This window comes from Nicotiana sylvestris, chromosome 10 (genome assembly GCF_000393655.2).
Source record: "Nicotiana sylvestris chromosome 10, ASM39365v2, whole genome shotgun sequence".
Lineage (NCBI taxonomy): Eukaryota > Viridiplantae > Streptophyta > Magnoliopsida > Solanales > Solanaceae > Nicotiana > Nicotiana sylvestris.
The window spans coordinates 150,467,576-150,485,975 of NC_091066.1; the positions used below are offsets into that span (position 1 = coordinate 150,467,576).

General features: G+C 40.7%; 1 protein-coding gene across 1 annotated transcript; it reads left to right on the forward strand.

Annotated features, from left to right (window-relative positions):
* The first annotated feature begins 8,261 nt into the window (after nt 1–8,261).
* On the forward strand, nt 8,262–8,624 carry LOC138880113 (uncharacterized). The gene has a single exon (XM_070159774.1). It carries the CDS (start codon nt 8,262–8,264, stop codon nt 8,622–8,624), a length of 363 nt encoding a protein of 120 aa, XP_070015875.1.
* Nucleotides 8,625–18,400: the final 9,776 nt, after the last annotated feature.

Consider the following 18,400-nt stretch of genomic DNA (forward strand, 5'->3'; position numbering starts at 1 on the left):
GTGTAATCAATCCTATAGCAACACTTGATTAGTGTTTGTGCTCTTCCTATATATCACCATTTAAATTTGGAAAGGCATATTTGCGGTAAAACTAGTCGATCAACGGTGCAATCGACGGTTCCGTGCCTTTCCCCCTCAAGTTATCCGTTTGAGGGTACCAGTCTAGACCTCTATAGAAACCTTACTCTGATTAATTATACATGCATCATGGTCAAACCTAGCCGGGTTAATATGTTGTCCACATAATAACTCTTTAAGACAAGCCTCGTCCAAAAGTCAATCGGGTTTTCCATAATACCAACAGACGCAAACACGATTTTGTGCATTAATTTTTGGGAAAATAAGTGCCAATGTGCTAATCATTGTTGTATAAATAGACAAACCTGTAGGGGAAAGGTCCTAACCATATTTTGTTTTGTAAAAAATGAGGCACGAAGTCCCCAGGTTCGGCATGGTCAGTAACATACCATCATTATTGCTAGATTGGTGGAGGGATCTTCCATCGAGTGACCAAAATCATATGAAAAGGGTCTTAGGAAATTTGCCTTCTTTGTTGGACCTCCAGCCGAAAAAAATGTTAATCGAAGCTGCTACAATGTTCTAGGACAAAGAAAGGGATGTGTTCCGCTTTGGAGACATAGAAATGACCCCTATGTTGGAAGAAATAGGGGAATTCACTGGTATGCCTTGGGATAGCCCTGGTTTATTGGTACCTGAAATCGCACCACTAGAGGATTTCTTAAGATGATAGGGTTAAAGAAGAATTATGACTTGGAGTGCCTGAAAAATCTTACATACCCTTCGACTTCCTCTATGAACGATACGGTTATAACAGGTCTTACCATATTTTCGATGATGAATTCTCCATCAACTTTGTGTTCATTGTGTGTTTCTTGGGTATGCTAGTGTTCCCGATCCAAGGAGACAGAATCCATACCAAGCTGGCCATGGTGGCCAAAACTTTGTTGGACAGGATCGAGGGGCATATACCATTGTCCCTATGATCATTGCATATATGTAGCGAGCCTTAGAGCGTTATCAGAATGGGTACAGATACTTCGAGGGTTACAATTTGCTGCTGCAAGTTTGGCTGTTAGAACATTTCCAAAAAGTTCAATACTGTCAGGAATTTTCGCGAAGGCTGTAGAATGATCATATAGCCTTCCATAATCCCAAGAAAATGACCTATATCCTAGACATCTTTGCTCAACCAAAGGATGATATAGAATGGGTGTAGTTTTTCAACAATTTGACTGAGGGCCAGGTTCAATGGATGTTCGAGTGGTTCCCTACCAACGAGTTCATCATTAGATCTAAGGATGTTCCATACTTGGTACTGATTGGGTTAAGGGGCATACACCCTTATGCTCTTCTGAGGGTTATGAGATAGGCAGGTAGGAAGCAGGTCATACTGCGAGTTGCTAAAATGAGACATTTCATAGCCAATTTTTAGGGTGACACCATTCCATAAAAAAATGAAGTACAACATGTGGCACTTGAATATTTTCGTGGAAAAGGATACCATCGAGCCGGATCGATATCACGCCGGTCACATATAATTTTACCCTTCATAGTTGGATGATAACATAGGGGGAATATTCAAGCCAACGGTTGGTCCAGGAAACAGGGTCATACATGAAGTTGCCGAAGCACAAGTGAAGTATAACAAATTGCACAAAAGAGTTCGCGAGTCTTAAGCCGAGCATATGGAGCAACATAAAGCCGATATGAAAATGATAAATGAGTGGAAAGAGAGGGCTGTTAAATCCAGCAAAAGGATAGAATATCTGGAGTATAGTCTGATGGAATTGGAAGGGAAAATGAGGAAGAGAGTCACCGATTTCCAGAACGCTGAGGGAAACGAAGGAGGACATTTGGCAAGGGCATTCTTACTGCTGAACCTGCGTGAACTGGGGGATCTGATCGACAAGAGCATCCATCCTAGAGAAGGTCCTTCTGGGACCAAGTAGAGTAGGCTTACTTGCTTTTCAAATGTAATAAGGCCAAGTGCCATTAGTGACCTATCTTATTTAGTGTCGTTTTTGATCGTCTATCTTTACATTAATGAAATGAGGCAATTATTGGCACTAAATTTCTCCAAATCTAGTTGTCGCTAGGCCTACCTCGGGCACAACAAGGCTCCCCAATTAGGATGCAAATCTACATTACCATAATATGTGTTTAAATACTGTAAACATTTCAGAAACCTTATTGACTTGTTTACCTTTTGTTTTCCTTTATTTTAATTATTCTCATCCCCTAAGGTTGGTTCGCACATACTGGCATCATCAACATATCACACCAGATCTAGAGGCCCTCCACCTTCTCCTCCTCCAAGTAATACAAAAGGCAGAGGAAAAGATTAGATGGATGACTTAAGTGGTATACGAAAAGAAAACGATGAGAATGCGGAAACTTCAGACGGTCGGAGTACTCCGGCACAAAATGACTTGGTTTTGCGATTGGAACAAAAGATACTGGAGATACAAGGAGAACTTGAGCAGGTACACAACTTAGCAAACCTCTCCCTCACTCTGAACGTCCCAGACGTTAACCAACAAAATTCTCAAAACCCAGAACCTCCTCAAAATACGCCAAACCAACGTCCATAAAATCCTCCCGCACCCCATCAATATGCAGCTCCACCTTAAAACCCCAATCCTTTACTGATACCAACTCCTCCACAACATCATCATCAACCAACCCAGTACCCACAAACCACTACCTATCATACTCCTAAGAACACACCACAACCCATTCCCGATGCTCAAAACTCATTCAATGACCACTACTATACCCAAATCCCTAACACTCACCAAAACAACCCCAAATAAGTGGAAATCATACCTCACTCCACTCAACTAATCTCCTATATACCATAATCCGCTGAGAAGGACCTGCTCATCAAGAACATGGCCAAGGAACTCGAGAAATTGACAAGTCGAGTTCAGGGTGTTGAAGGAGGTAAAGGGATAAGAGGTCTGAATTATGAGGATCTGTGCATACATACAGACGTGGAACTGCCGGAGGGTTACAAACCTCCCAAGTTCGAAATGTTTGATGGAACAGGTGATCCCAAGGTTCATTTGAGAACTTACTATGATAAGCTCATGGGGGTCAAAAAAGATTAAAGGATCCGAATGAAGCTCTTATTGAGGAGTCCTACCAGAGATGCCCTATCCTGGTACATAAGCCAGAACCCTAAGAAGTGGGTCAATTGGGTGAGCATGGCATCAGAATTCATGGACCGGTTTAGGTTCAATACGGAGAATGCACTAGATGTCTTCTATATCCAGAACCTAAATAAGAAGCCAACTGAGAACTTCAGCGAGTATGCTACTCGGTAGAGGTCAGAAGTAGTCAAGGTCAGACCAGCATTAAAAGAAGAACAAATGAACAAGTTCTTTGTCATGGCACAGGACCCACATTTTTATGAAAGGCTAATGGTCATTGAGAATCACAAATTCTCCGATATCATCAAACTCGAAGAAAGGATTGAAGAGGATATCAAAAATGGGATGGTGACAAATTTTGAAGCATTGCAGGCCATGAACAAAGCATTGCAATTAGGTGGAATATCAAAGAAGAAAGAAGTGGGGGCAGTAATGCTGGCCCAAGGCCCAAAATATCCGCTCACAAATCAAACACCTCCACCAATATACCAACCCTCATCTCCAAGATATTCTCAACCCGCCACCGCCTATGACACTTATAACACCCAGCTAGCCTACTATTATTCATCACAAACTCGTCCAAATTACTAGAAACCCCGACCTAACTTTGATTGCAAACCACCTATACTATTCACAGCTATTGCTAAACTCATCGACCAGCTGTACGAAAGATTGAAGGCCGCTGGTTATGTCACCCCTATTCATGCTGTGGGAATGGAGAACTCATCTCAATGGGTTAACCCAATCAAAACTTGTGCATATCATTCCGGTATGAAGGGTCACACCATTGACCAGTGCCAAAAATTAAAAGATAAAATCTAGACATTGATTGATAACAAGGTCATACAGGCAAACGAAGCTGCGCCCAACGTCTGCAACAATACTCTCCAAGATCATCGGGGTGATGGGGTACATGTGATAGAGACGTATGAAGAATGGGATCCTGAAGGGTTAATCGGTCTTATTCAGGAAGGTGATAACTTTAAACCCGCAGCCACACTCACTCATATTGTGGTACAAATACAGACGTTAGTTGAAGTTGAGGTAACCACATCGGTTCCATTTGATGTAGAGGTATCTCCACCTACAGCCACACTTGTTCCATTTGAGGTAGAAGTGACCACACCTTTCACAGTGACGGTAACAACCACACATCCTTTCAACTCCAACGCCATACCTTGGGATTACATTGCCGAAGCTAGGCAATAGGGAAAAGTAAAGATGGAAGAATATGATGCCACACAAGGAATGACCGGAACGGGAAGGATCTATACACCCGAACATTTGGGAGGATCAAGCAAGAAGGCTACTACCAAATAACCTATCATTGAAACTGGACCGGACGATCTTTGGAGGAAAGTGCAAGCGAGGGAATACTCTATTGTCAATCATTTAAACAAGACCCCCACCCAGATATCCATCCTATCACTATTGCAAAATTCAGAAGAGCATAATAATGCTTTGATGAAGGTGTTAAACGAAGCTTATGTGCCCAACAATATCACCAGTAGGGAGATGGCCAACATGGTAGGGCAAGTACTAGAGAGTGACAAGATCACCTTCCACGAGGATGAACTACCGCATGAAGGGTTAAGTCACAACAGGGCATTGCATATCACGATACAGTTTGAAGACAAATTCATGGCTAAGGTCCTAATATATGGGGGTTCAAGCCTCAACATTTGTCCATTGACTACTCTGAAAAGATTGGGCAAAGATTTCTATGAAATATGGGCAAGAAGTATGAACATGAAAGCCTTTGATGGGTCTCAAAGGGCAACGACTAGGGAGATTAACCTTTTCCTGCAGATGGGGCCAACTTGGTTCGATATTGAATTCCAAGTGCTTGACATATCAGCTACATACAATCTTCTGTTGGGGCGACCTTGGATATATGTTGCTGGGGCCGTGGCTTCCATGTAACAACAAGCCATGAAGTTCAAACGGAATCATCAAGAGGTAATCATTCACGAAGATGTAAGTAACCCCATTTACACTAGTCAAACTATCCTGGTCATCGAGAATAGAAGAAGGCTAGGAAGGGAAACTTATTACCACATTGAACATGTCAATTCAATTGAGAAGGACAAGTGGTGGAGTAACAAAATATAAAGCATACTGGGATACCCATACACCTGGAAGGAGTATAATGACTAGTTGCCACCATGGTGTGGTCCCTATTACACTCTCAAGCAACCCGTGCCACATCTGGGTCAGACTTTTCATCAGGCCGATACAATATGGGGAACTATAGAGGAAGAAACTTTAGTTAGGTTGAGGAATTTGTTCCTGGACAACGAGAATATGAATTGCAGTGCAATAATCGAGGAGGATGAGGAAGAAGGCCTCACCATTCAAACTGTGGAGAAGGGAGTTGTTCTCAGAAATTGGACTGCCACACCATCCCGGGCCCGTCGAGTTCCTAGGTAGCTTGGGAATTAGCCTGATTTGTTTTATAGCCATGCTAGGCATTTAAGATATTTTTTGTAATTCTGTTTTAAAGACGCGTTTTGTTTCAGATTAATTGCTCGAGTCATTGAGCCATACTTGTTTGGGTAATTTTCAAAATTTAATCAATGCATTGCTATTTATTATTCATTATTATCTTTCACATTTTCTTTCTACAACATTATTATTTCTTTTCCTGATGAACCGATAACTGTGACATGTAATAAGAGAACGCAACATAAGGATAGTGACTCAGAAGAAGAAGATGAAATACATGAGGAAGTTGTCAGAGAGGTTGAGAACTTTGAGAACAAACCTAAGTCCAACCTGGACAAAACCAAAGCAATCAATTTGGGAGACACCGAAACCGTCAAGAACACTCGCATAAGGATTCACTTATCACCATCAAAGAAGGAAGAGTACATTCGTTTCCTGAAGGAATATGAGGATATCTTTGTATGGTCATATGATGACATGACTGGTTTGAGCACATCCATAGTGGCTCATAAGTTGCCTACCAATCCAAGGTGTCCGTTGGTGAAGCAAAAACTCAGAAAGTTCAAAGAAGATATGAGCCTGAAAATCAAGGAGGAAGACACTAAGCAAATCAAAGACAAAGTCCTCAGGGTAGTTGAGTACCTAGCCTGGTTAGCTAACATTATACCGGTCCCAAAGAAATATGGGAAAGTCAGGGTGTGTGTTGACTACTGGGATTTAAAAAGAGCAAGTCCTAAGGACGATTTTCCACTGCCAAATATACACATCCTTTGTAGATTGCTTCGCGGGTTATCAGCAGATCAGGATAGATGAAGAAGATGCAGAGAAAATAGCCTTCATCATACCGTAGGGAGCATACTGCTACAAGATGATGCCATTCGGTCTAAAGAATGCTGGGGCTACTTACATGAGAGCCATGACAACTACCTTACAAGATATGATACATAAGGAAATAAAGGTGTATGTTGACGACGTCATCATCAAGTCCAAGAGGGCCGCATATCACATAGAAGATTTGAGAATGTTCTTTGATAGGCTAAGGAGGTACAACCTAAAATTGAACCCCACAAAATGTGCATTCGGTGTTCCCGCAAGAAAGCTACCGGGATTTATTGTCAGTCGCTGAGGAATCGAGTTGGGCCCGCCCAAAGTTAAGGCTATCCAAGAGTTACCACCGGTAAAAAGCAAAAAGGTTGTGATGATCTTCCTAGGATGCCTTAACTACATCAGCTGCTTCGTAGCACAGTCCATAGTTATATGTGATCCCATCTTCAAAATGTTGAGGAAAAACACTGAAATGAGTTGGACCGAAGATTGTCAAAAGGCTTTTGACAAAATCTAGGAATACTTATCCACACCACTAGTCCTAGTCCCGCCGAAACCTGGGGGACCTTTTCTACGCTATCTATCTGTATTAGATGAAGATTTTGGATGTGTTTTGGGACAACATGACAAGACAGGAAGAAAGGAGCAAGCCATATACTACTTGAGTAAGAAGTTCACACCTTGTGAAGCACGATACTCTCTGCTGGAACGCATTTGTTGTGCTTTGACCTGGACTGCCCAGAAATTGAGGCATTACTTTTGTGCCTACACCACATACCTCATATCTTGGATGGACCCTCTGAAGTTCATCTTTCAAAGGCCCATACCAACTGAGAAGTTAGCCAAGTGGCTGATACTATTAAGTGAGTTCAATATCGTCTATGTAACTTAGAAGGCGATCAAAGGACAAGCATTGACAGACCATCTTGCTGAAAATCCTATGGGAGGATAATACGAACTCTTGAAAACGTATTTTCCTGATGAAGAAGTATCATTTGTAGGAGAGGATATTGTTGAAGCTTACGAGGGTCGGAGAATGTTCTTCGATGGAGCTGCAAACTTCAAAGGAGTAGGCATCTGAGCAGTTTTGGTATCAGAAACAGGCCAACATTACCCTGTATCCGTGATGCTTAGAGTTCCATGTACCAACAATATGGTAGAATACGAAGCTTGCATCATGGGGCTCAATCTGGCCATCGATATGAATATACAAGAGCTGCTGGTAATTAGTAATTTGGATCTTCTGGTACACCAGGTTCAAGGAGAATGGGCTTTGAAAAACACCAAGATACTGCCATACTTGTATCATGTGCAGGGGTTAATAAAGAGATTCACAAAGATAGAATTCAAACATGTGCCCCGAATTCAAAATGAGTTTGCAGACACATTGGCCACCTTATCATCAATGATACAACATCCAGACAAGAATTTTATCGATCCCATCACAGTGAAAATCCACAACCAGTTGGCTTACTATGCTCATATTGAAGAAGAAACAGATGGAAAACCTTGATTCCACGACATTAAAGAATATTTGGTGAGAGGAGAAAATCCGGAGCAAGAAAACCATACTCAGAAACACACGCTGCGAAGGCTGTCCAATCACTTCTTCCAAAGCGGAGGGACCCTTTATAGAAGAACTCCTGATCTGGGGCTGTTAAGGTGTGTTGACGCAAAGGAAGCTTCCAGATTGCTCGAGGAGATATATGCTGGAACTTGTGGGTCACATATGAATGGTTTTGTTCTAGCCAAGAAGATACTCAGAGCTGGATATTATTGGATGACCATGGAAACGGATTGCATCCAGTACATACAGAAATGCCACTAGTGCCAGGTACATGCAGAGATGATAAAGGTACAAGTGCACCTTTTGCTGCCTGGGGAATGGATGTCATCGATCTAATCGAGCCCACTGCTTCAAACGGGCACCGCTTAATTTTAGTGGCCATCGACTATTTCAAAAAATGGGTAGAGGCCACATCTTACAAAGTTGTAACCAAGAATGTTGTCGCGAACTTTGTCAAGGATCGTATTGTTTGCCGATTCAGAGTTCTCGAGTCCATTATCACTGATAATGCCACCAATATTAACAGTGACCTGATGAAAGCCATGTGTGAAACCTTCAAAATCAAGCACAATAACTCTACAACATGCATGCCTCAAATGAATGGAGTTGTGTAAGTTGCCAATAAAAACATCAAGAAGATACTAAGGAAGATGGTAGAAAATCAAAAACAATGGCATGAGAAGTTGCCATTTGCCCTATTGGGGTACCGTACTACGGTGCACACATCAACTGGGGCAACTCCCTATTTACTGGTTTATGGTACCGAAGCTGCCATTCCAGCCGAGGTAGAAATTCCCTCTTTAAGAATCATACTGGAAGCCGAACTCAGTGATGCAAAATGGATAAGGAGCCGCTATGAGTAACTGGCCTTTATAGACGGAAAAAGAATGAGCACAGTATGTCACGGTCAGCTTTATCAGAACAAATTGTCCAGAGCTTTCAACAAAAGGGTCAAACCAAGATAATTCGCATCGGGACAGTTGGTGCTGAAGAAATTCTTCCCGCATCAAGATAAAGCCAAAGGAAAATTCTATCCTAACTGGCAAGGTCCTTACATGGTTCACCGGGTGCTAACAGGAGAAGCACTCATACTTACAAAAATGGATAGAGAAGTCTGGCCAAAACCAATCAATTCAGACGCAGTCAAGAGATACTATGTTTAGATTGTTTACATTCCTTCATATGATGTAACTGAAATACGCTTGACCTAATTCCTATTTAAGGGGGGATACGTAGGCATCCATGTGGGTTCAGTCATATCTTAATAAAATCTTCATGTTCCCCAGCACCAGAAATCTGGGCAAAATTTTGAGGAGGACCATCGAAATTCCGGAGCAAGTCCAGCCAATGCCATCATATGCCAGACAACCAGAAATTGGTTAAGAAACTGGGGCTAAATTTTGAGAAGGATTCTCAAAATTCTGGAGAAGGTTCAACAAGTTTCATCGCACACAAAACTGCCGAAGGATCAGTTACCAAACCGGGGTAGAATTTTGAGGAGGTCCCTCAAAATTCTAATACAAGAAAGCTGCAATGTATTTGAAATGTGTTACAGTCACTAGTTCATCTAAAATTACTTGATATTTCACTCTGTTTTCTAAAATAACTCCATTTTCATCAATAAGTGCATTTTTCGAAAACTCTATTTCCGTGACAGCCAGGTGTTACCCAGGGCCTCCAAAACGGAGCAAAGCACAACCATCAGACAAAGGCATAAACTAACCTCCATTTACAAAATTCACAATTTTTCTTTGGGTGCAGGTATAATGGACATAACAGGAACATTCACAAATATACACGCAACAAAATCACTATTAATTGGGCCATCAGACACAAATATATCTCCAGCTACGACACATTCTACTCCTATTTGATACTTGTTCACTGCATAAGGCTAAGCATCACCTTCTCTTTGCATAAGACTAAGCTTTGTCTCAAATCTTGTATGAGGCTAAGCCCTGCCTCCCTTCTTGCATAAGGCTAAGAGCTGCCTTCTCTTTGCATAAGACTAAGCCCTATCTCAAAAATATTGCATGAGGCTAAGCCCTGCCTCCACATTTGCATAAGTCTAAGCACTGCCTTCTCCTTGCATGAGACTAAGCCCTGTCTCTAATCTTGCATGAGGCTAAGACCTGCCTCCACATTTGCATAAGGCTAAGCGCTGCCTTCTCCTTGCATAAGGATAAGCCCTGCCTCCCTTCTTGCATAAGGCTAAGCATTGCCTTCTCCTTGCATGAGACCAAAACCTGTCTCTAATCTTGCATGAGGCTAAGCCCTGCCTCCACATTTGCATAAGGCTAATCATTGCCTTCTCTTTGCATGAGACTAATCCTTGTCTCAAATCTTGCATGAGGCTAAGCCCTGCCTCCCTTCTTGCATGAGGCTAAGCCCCCCCTCCATTCTTGCATAAGGCTAAGCACTGCCTTCTCTTTGCATGGGACTAAGCCCTGTCTCAAGTCTTACATGAGGATAAGCCCTGCCTCAATATTTGCATAAGGCTAAGCATTGCTTTCTCGTGGGACTATGCATTGTCCCTCCTTGCATAAATGTTGCTCTATTCTAAACTTGGCACTATCTTCTTCCCTCGGGCTAAGCTCTGCCCCAAACTCCGCACAAGACTAAGCTTTCTCTTGCTATCACTTTTGGTATCATATCTCAGCACTTCATGGGCTGACATATAGCCAACCTGCCCAAAGGCGTCATAGTCTGAATGCATCATCCTCATAGCCTGAAGACACCATGCCATGGCCTGAGGATCCCTCAAACTTGCATATCATTAGTCAAAGACGTTATGGTTCAGAGGCACGATTCTCATGGCCCGAGAACATAATTTCATGTCCTGCAAATCTCCTATCTCATAATTCATGGCCCAGGACATCATAGTCTAAGGACATCATCTGGACTGTCCAAAGACAATCTTTCATGGTCCAAAGGGAATTTGCACCACGTTTAAATTCTCGCAGTAATCTATATACTTGCATGCATCATATTTTAAGTTCCGTAGGTAATCCAGGAGGTAACCGTTTCCATCAATTACCTACCTTACTCTATGACCATTAAGATATCTGCCCTATAATACATCCGTTACACTCCTGACTCATAATCATAACTCCATCCGACATCGCCCTTCACAAAAGAACCTTTACTGAAACTGGCTACCATTCCTATAAAAACTCCACTTCATTCACCGTTAGGTCTAGAACTACACATGGCTTATTTCTGTACAACCAGAGATATGTAGTCAACTCAGAGACTAGGGTTTGGCCTCTATTTTTCAAAACACTCATTCGGTCAAAATAGATCATCATTTCTTTACCTGAAAACTCTTTTATCCTTCGACGGGTAAAGAGAGGCAACTGTTGATACCAAATTTTTCCCTCATATATTTTCTAATACTTTCAAAATATCGTACATGCATTTACAAACATGCACAAGTGTTTTTACAATTTTTCTATAAGTTTTAAAGGGCTTTAAATCAATTTATTTCTACATTTTTAATTATATAAATATTCAATAATTATCCCTCATATTTTAAGAGTATAATTGTATATTTTACAAAAATAGCCCATATGTCACGTCCCGAATTTCCCACCCTCGGAAGTCATGATGGAACCTACAAATGTGAGCTAGGCAAGTCAATCTTTTATTATATCTTATGGTAGGCGTACCACCCGCTCCCATTTCATTTATCTCGTGGTAGGCGTACCACCCGCTCCCATTTCATTATATCTTGGGTAGGTCTACCACCCGTTCCCACTTCATTATATCTTATGTTAGGCGTACCACCCGCTCCCATTTCATTATATCTTGTAGTAGGCGTACCACCCGCTCCTATTTCATTATATCTTGTGGTAGGTGTACCACCCTCTTCCATTTTATTATATCTTGTGGTAGGCGTACCACCCGCTCCCATTTCATTATATCTTGTGGTAGGCGTACCACCCACTCCCAGTTACAAGCCAACAGTAATCACAAAGAATCCCGGTAAGGGAAAAATGATATTTCAATAACATCTCGGCAAGAGAACAATACTATCAAAACAAACATCCCACAATGGATCATTAATATCAAACAAACATCCCGACAAGGGAACAATGGTGATAATAACATATGAAGCGCAATAAACCACAACAGAGTCATAACAATTATAATACAAGACTCACGGGCATGCTTGACACCAACGTATAGATACTCGTCACCATGCCTGACGTCGTACTCCACAATTAACATGTAGCAAATAAGACACAACTCTTAATCCCTCAAGCTAAGGTTAGACCAAACTCTTACCTCGATGCCACGAACACAATTCATGATTCAACTATAGCTTTACCCCTTGATTCCACCACCAATTCGCTCGAATCTAGTCATAAGTTACTTAATTACATCAATAAACGCTAAATGAATCTACCCCAATGCATGAAAATGAGTTTTCTAAAGATTTACCCAAAAAGTCAAAAATCGCCACGGGTCCACATGGTCAAAACCCGATTACCTATTCCCCTATGAACCCAAATATATGATTTGTTTTGAAATCAGACCTTAAATCGAGGTCCAAATCTCTAATTTTTGAAAAAACCTAGGTCCTACCCAAAACACCCAATTTCCCCCATGAAAATCATTGATTTTGAGTTGAAATCATATGAAAAGATGTTAATGATTGAAAAAAAACGAGTTGGAAATCACTTACCATTATTTTGGAGAAGAAAGGTTGTTTGAAAAATCGCCTCTTATTTTTTTGGGGTTTTGAAAAATGAAAAATAACTGAAAATTCCGTTTTAATATATCCCTCTCAGACCCCCCTGTGCGGACCGCACAAAATCGAGTGTGGCCGCACAGCTCCCATGTGGACTGTAGTGACATTCTTTAGTATTTTGGCCATACATTTCTCTACAGATGTTCAAATTGTGATTTCTTAGGCTTTCTGGAAACTAGACATGAAGGCTACTACTTTCGTTTTTGATTCATCTCACAATTCCATGTAGATCAAAAGATATAGGCTTCCGAAGTCGGACTAGTGAAATTTTTCTTCACCGTGGACCGCACAAAATCTATTGCGGCCGCACAGGCCCCTCTCCGCGGCAGCACTCCATTTTGTGCGGACCGCACTGGTTTGTTCAGAGGCCTTCCACTTCTTTGAATCTTCAACAACTATATTTTAAGGCTAAGACATCCCAGAACCTACCCGAAACTTGCCCAAGCCCTCAGAACTCAAAACCAAGTGTGCATACTAACTCAAAGATATCCTATGGCTCTACTCGCACGATCACTCATCAAAATAACATGTAAAATCATGAATTAAACCTCAAAACTAAACATTTTCATCAAGAACTCTCAAAGTTCATAACTCTTCAACTGGAAGTCCAACTCACGTCAAATAAACTCCGTTTTCACCAAATTTCACAGTTATCTTTTAAATACTATAACAAGTTTGTACCGGGCTCCGGAACCAAAATATGGGCCCGATAATAATGGTTTCAAACATTAACTCTTTTCTTCATTTCTTAGATAATTCAGTAAAACAATTTCTTTCAAAAATTGATTTCTAATGCTTGGGACCTCAGAATTCATTTCCGGACATATGTCTAAGTCCCATATTTTACTTTGGACCTTCCGGGATTATAGGAACACGAATTCGGGTCCGTTTGCTCAAAGTTTTGACTAAAGTCAACCATTATCAATTTTTTAACTCTAAAAATTTCTATTTATAATGTTTTCACATAGAATGCTTTCCGGATATAGGTCCGGACCACGTATGTAAATCAAGGTGAGGTAAAAAGGAGGTTTTTAGGCCTCGGGACACTGAATTCACTTGCAACACAGGTAATGACTTTTGGGTAATCATACCATACATATGCATAAATACATTATCTATACAGAAAAGAACTTTTTATATTTTCATAATGTTAAGTAATTAATTTAAATTATTTTCATGTATAAAAATTATTTTTATCACTTAATAACTATTTTTGCAAATTTTTTCTTACTAATTAGTTGGGTATTTAACAAATAGCCCGTTTAATTCCGTTTTAATTAAATTACACCAGCCCAATATTTTAAATACCAGCCTAAAATCCCCAAGCCCAACACTGCACCTACCCGACCCAAAGACCTTGCCTAATCGTGGCTGCTGATCTCTAATATCAATGGTCCACGTTATTTCTTACCATTTTTAATCTTAAGCCTAACCCTAACCCCTCATTTCCCCTCTCTTCTACCATCATCACTTTCCCTAACCTCTCCATTCTCTCTCAAACACCCCCTAAAACCTACCCGCCGTCACTTATAAAACTCCCCGTCTATGGGGTTTCTATGTATTTTTCGGCCCTTGCCGGCCGGTTACATCTTCTGGTTGTTTGACTTCATTGATTTATGAGAGAATATCAAAGAGATTCATCCGAGTTTTGTCGAAATCTGTCTCACAGGTTTGTCTTTGGCCATTCTCATTTGTGAGTACAGTTTCTTGCCTATTTTTGGTTTGAATCTATGGTTTTGGACCGAGTTTCTTTCATCTATGCTATTTTTGAAAACCATGGTCTTATAACTATTTGGGTCTGCCCAGTTCCTTGTAGATCTCGAAGGTTTTAAGTGTTATTTGATATTTTTCCTCAAACATCTTATACTTTTGTTATTACTATTCTGATTTCTGTGCTTATCTGAAATTAGGGTTTTCGTCCCAAGTTTCTTCAAAAGGTTTTCCTTTTCAAACTTTCAAGTGTTTAATCTGATTATCCTTTACTCGTTTGGTTAATTTTGTGTATGTTCTTTAAACCTTAGGTCTTGTTCTGTTATTGCACTGATTTCTTCCAAAACATTTCCGTTATTTGTTTATTTTTGTCAACCCAATATACTGATTGATTTTTATTAGGGATTCGAATCATGTTTTCCTATTAAAATTAGTGTTTTCTGGGATTTTACCTATTTCCTTATTTGTGAGCTTGATTAGTTATACTTTCCTTAATTAAACTATTGGTATGGTTTAGGGATCTGATTGACTCATATATGGTATGAGATTGATTTCTTTCTTTATTTGAGCTCTAATTCTGTACCATTAATTGACCCTCCCCAATTTAAGGGGTCTCTTCCGGATTTCTATATAGGAATTGATTCCCTAATTGGCTAATTAATTTTATTTGATTACCCTTGTTTTACGAACTGTGATTTTCTCTTTACATTATTTATTTTACCTCACTAAGTGCTAGTTATACTCTTATTACTGATCTTCAACACACGAACATAGTTCAAAAACATACACACACTCTGACGACCCGGCCAGTCGTCTCATGAGTTACCACTCCATTTCCCCCATTTCAGCTTCTTTACGCTTCGTTATCCGTGTTTTATGTGATCGAGTTGATTAGTTCGAGTTCGGAGAGGATTTGGTAAGAAATGAGATACTTAGTCTCTTTTAAGAAGGCTTAAGTTAGAAAAGTCAACCGGATGTTGACTTATGTGTTAAAAGGCTCGAAAATGAGTTCCGATGGTTCGGTTAGCTTTGAGAGGTGATTTGTGACTTAGGAGCGCGATCGGAATTGGTTTTGGAGTTGTAGAGAAGATTTAGGCTTGAATTGGCAAAATTGATATTTTGGCAAATTCCGGTTGATAGGAGAGATTTTGATATAGGGGTCGAAATGGAATTATGAGAGTTGCAGTAGCTTCATTGTGTCATTTGGGATGTGTGTGCAAAATTTCAGGTCATTCGGACGAGATTTGATAGACCTTTTGATCGAAAGCATAATTTAAGAGTTCTTGGAGTTCTTAGGCCTGAATCCTATGTTAAATTGGTGATTTGATGTTGTTGTGAGCGTTCCGAAGTTTTGAGCAAGTTTGAATGATGTCATGAGATGTGTTGGTACAATTGGTTTGAAGTTTCGGGAGTTTCGGGATATTTTAGTGCAAAAATCATAGCTGTAGCAGGCCTACAGGGGTTGCAGGCCCCAGAACTCACCCATGCGGGCCGCACAAAAATGAGTGTGCCCACGGTGAGTTCCGTGCAGACCGCACAAAAGCGGATGCGGCCGCGGTAGGTGTCATGCGGACCGCACAAAATGGTGTGCGGCCGCAGTGAAGAACATTCCGCTGGTCCTACTTCGGAAGCTCATATCCTTTGATCCACAAGAAATTTTGAGGTGATTCTAAAATAAAAGTTGTAGCCCTTCGTGTCTAGTTTCTATAAAGGTAAAGATATTGCAATTTAGACATCTGTAGCAAAGGTTATAGCCAAAATACTAAAGCCTATCACTGCAGAGGGAGGCCTGTGCGGCTGCACGTTGCCTTTGCGCGGACCGCACTGGGTTGTGCTGACCGCGTGAGTTTCGGTGCGGCCTGCGGTAGCTGATACCTGAGGGGTACCTATAAATACGAGGTTTTGGATTTTATTTAATATTTTGACCTAGAGAGCACGAAATTTGGCGATTTTTCGATGGTTTTTCAAGAAATTCATCGGGGTAAGTGATTTTAACTCAGATTTGGCTAGAATACATGAATCTATCACTGAATTCATCATTTAATTTGTGATTTGAGATGGAATTTGGGAAGAAAATTGTGAAACCTTACTGCTTGACTTATTATTTGAACTCAGTCCTGTTGATATCTACTGTTTTACAAACTCAGCCACTTTTACTCAGATTTGAAACTTAAATGATATTTCTACCTCATGTTTTGGGCTGAGAACTACTATTTTACTAATGCCCAAGAGGCTTATGATGATTTCTGGACTGAGTGAGGCCGAGGGACATATGTGAGGATATGCTGAGTGATATGAGGCCGAGGGCCTGAGATACTATTTATGCCATGCGGTGGCTTGAGTGATGTAAGTATATGCTGAGTGATGATGCCACGAGGTGGCTTGATATAGCGCTTGGGCCGTAAGGGGCCCCTCCGGAGTCTGCACACCCACATTGAGCGCGGGTACCCATGTGATTTGAAACAATGGTAACAATCACATTGTATGATGCAATTTGGTCAGGTAACAATGGCTGACCATTATGTTGAGTGATTGTGAGGTAGCCCGAGGGGCCAATACTGTACTGAGAGTGAGCCCGAGGGGCTGATACTATGCTGAGCGATTGATACTGTGCCCGAGGGGCGGATTTCTACTTGTTAAATTACCTGTTTTACTTGTTTTAAAAAGGAATATCATTTGATTTCTTCACTGATTTACTGCTTTAAGTGATTTTACTGCTTGATATGGAATTGCTTTGTGCCTTTACGTGTTTTCATACTTTCAGCCATTATTTGTAATTATTACTCACTGAGTCAGAGTACTCACATTACTCCCTGCACCGTGTGTGCAGATTCAGGTAGAGAAGAGTCCGCACCTGAGCGCTGATTCGTTCCAGGCTAGGCAGTGATTTGGAGTTACGAGGTAGGTGTTGACGTCCGCAGCCCCTTGTCTCTCTTATCCTCTATCATTTATGTTTTCTTCAGACTGTTGTATCAGATTCCGTACTTTGTAGACCTATAGCAGATTCTGTAGTAGCTCATGACTTGTGACACCCCGATTTGGGCTGTGTCGGGATGGTCCCTGCTGTTATTATTGTTAAATTCCGCAATTTATGAATATTATATTATATGTTACTACTGTTTATGATGAATAACTATTTAAAAGAGGTCTTCCATTTTGGTCTGGCTGGCCTTGTCTTCACGAGAGGCGCCATCACAACTGGGTTCAGGGATTGGGTCGTGACACACACACACATACAAAATTTTGCTCTCAAAACCTCTCTGCTAACTGTGTTCATTCCACTGCCTAGCCGGCTGAAAGCCAAGGCTAGACCACTGAGTTCTGCATATCTTTCATCTTCTGTTTACCATCTTTAACTAGTATGTCCCTATTCCAAATGTTGTTCATTATACAATGAAGCTTGAACCAATGTGTTCTTTTATCTGTTGCTTCACTTATGTTGAATCTATGTCTCTTCTATATTTTGATTATCATGTCTACTTCTATGTTCAACTCTATATCCTTCATGTTTATTGCCTTAAACCAACATGCTTACTTAGGCATTTAGACTCTTATCTTTGCTTTCCATTGGCCTCAATTAGTATGACCACTTCTATGTAATTAAGTCCCTACCTTTTCTACAAACTAGCATAACTACTCCTGTATTTAAGTTTTATGCCATTCCTGTCTACTGTTTTAAGTCAGCATGAGTCCCTAATCTATCCAGTGTTATGTAATCTGGCTCTTTAAACTTATGTGCCTACTGTCTATTGCTTCTAATTAGCATCACTAGGTCCTATTGAGTTCTATGGGATTTGGCTATCATAATATGTCAATTTGCTTAGTGTTAATCAACATGCTTTTGTTTTTGATTAGATTCATGTGTCCTGGGTTAAGGATTTCTATGTTCCTAACCCCTGCTACCTCTTATCTGTATAGTTGTTCCCA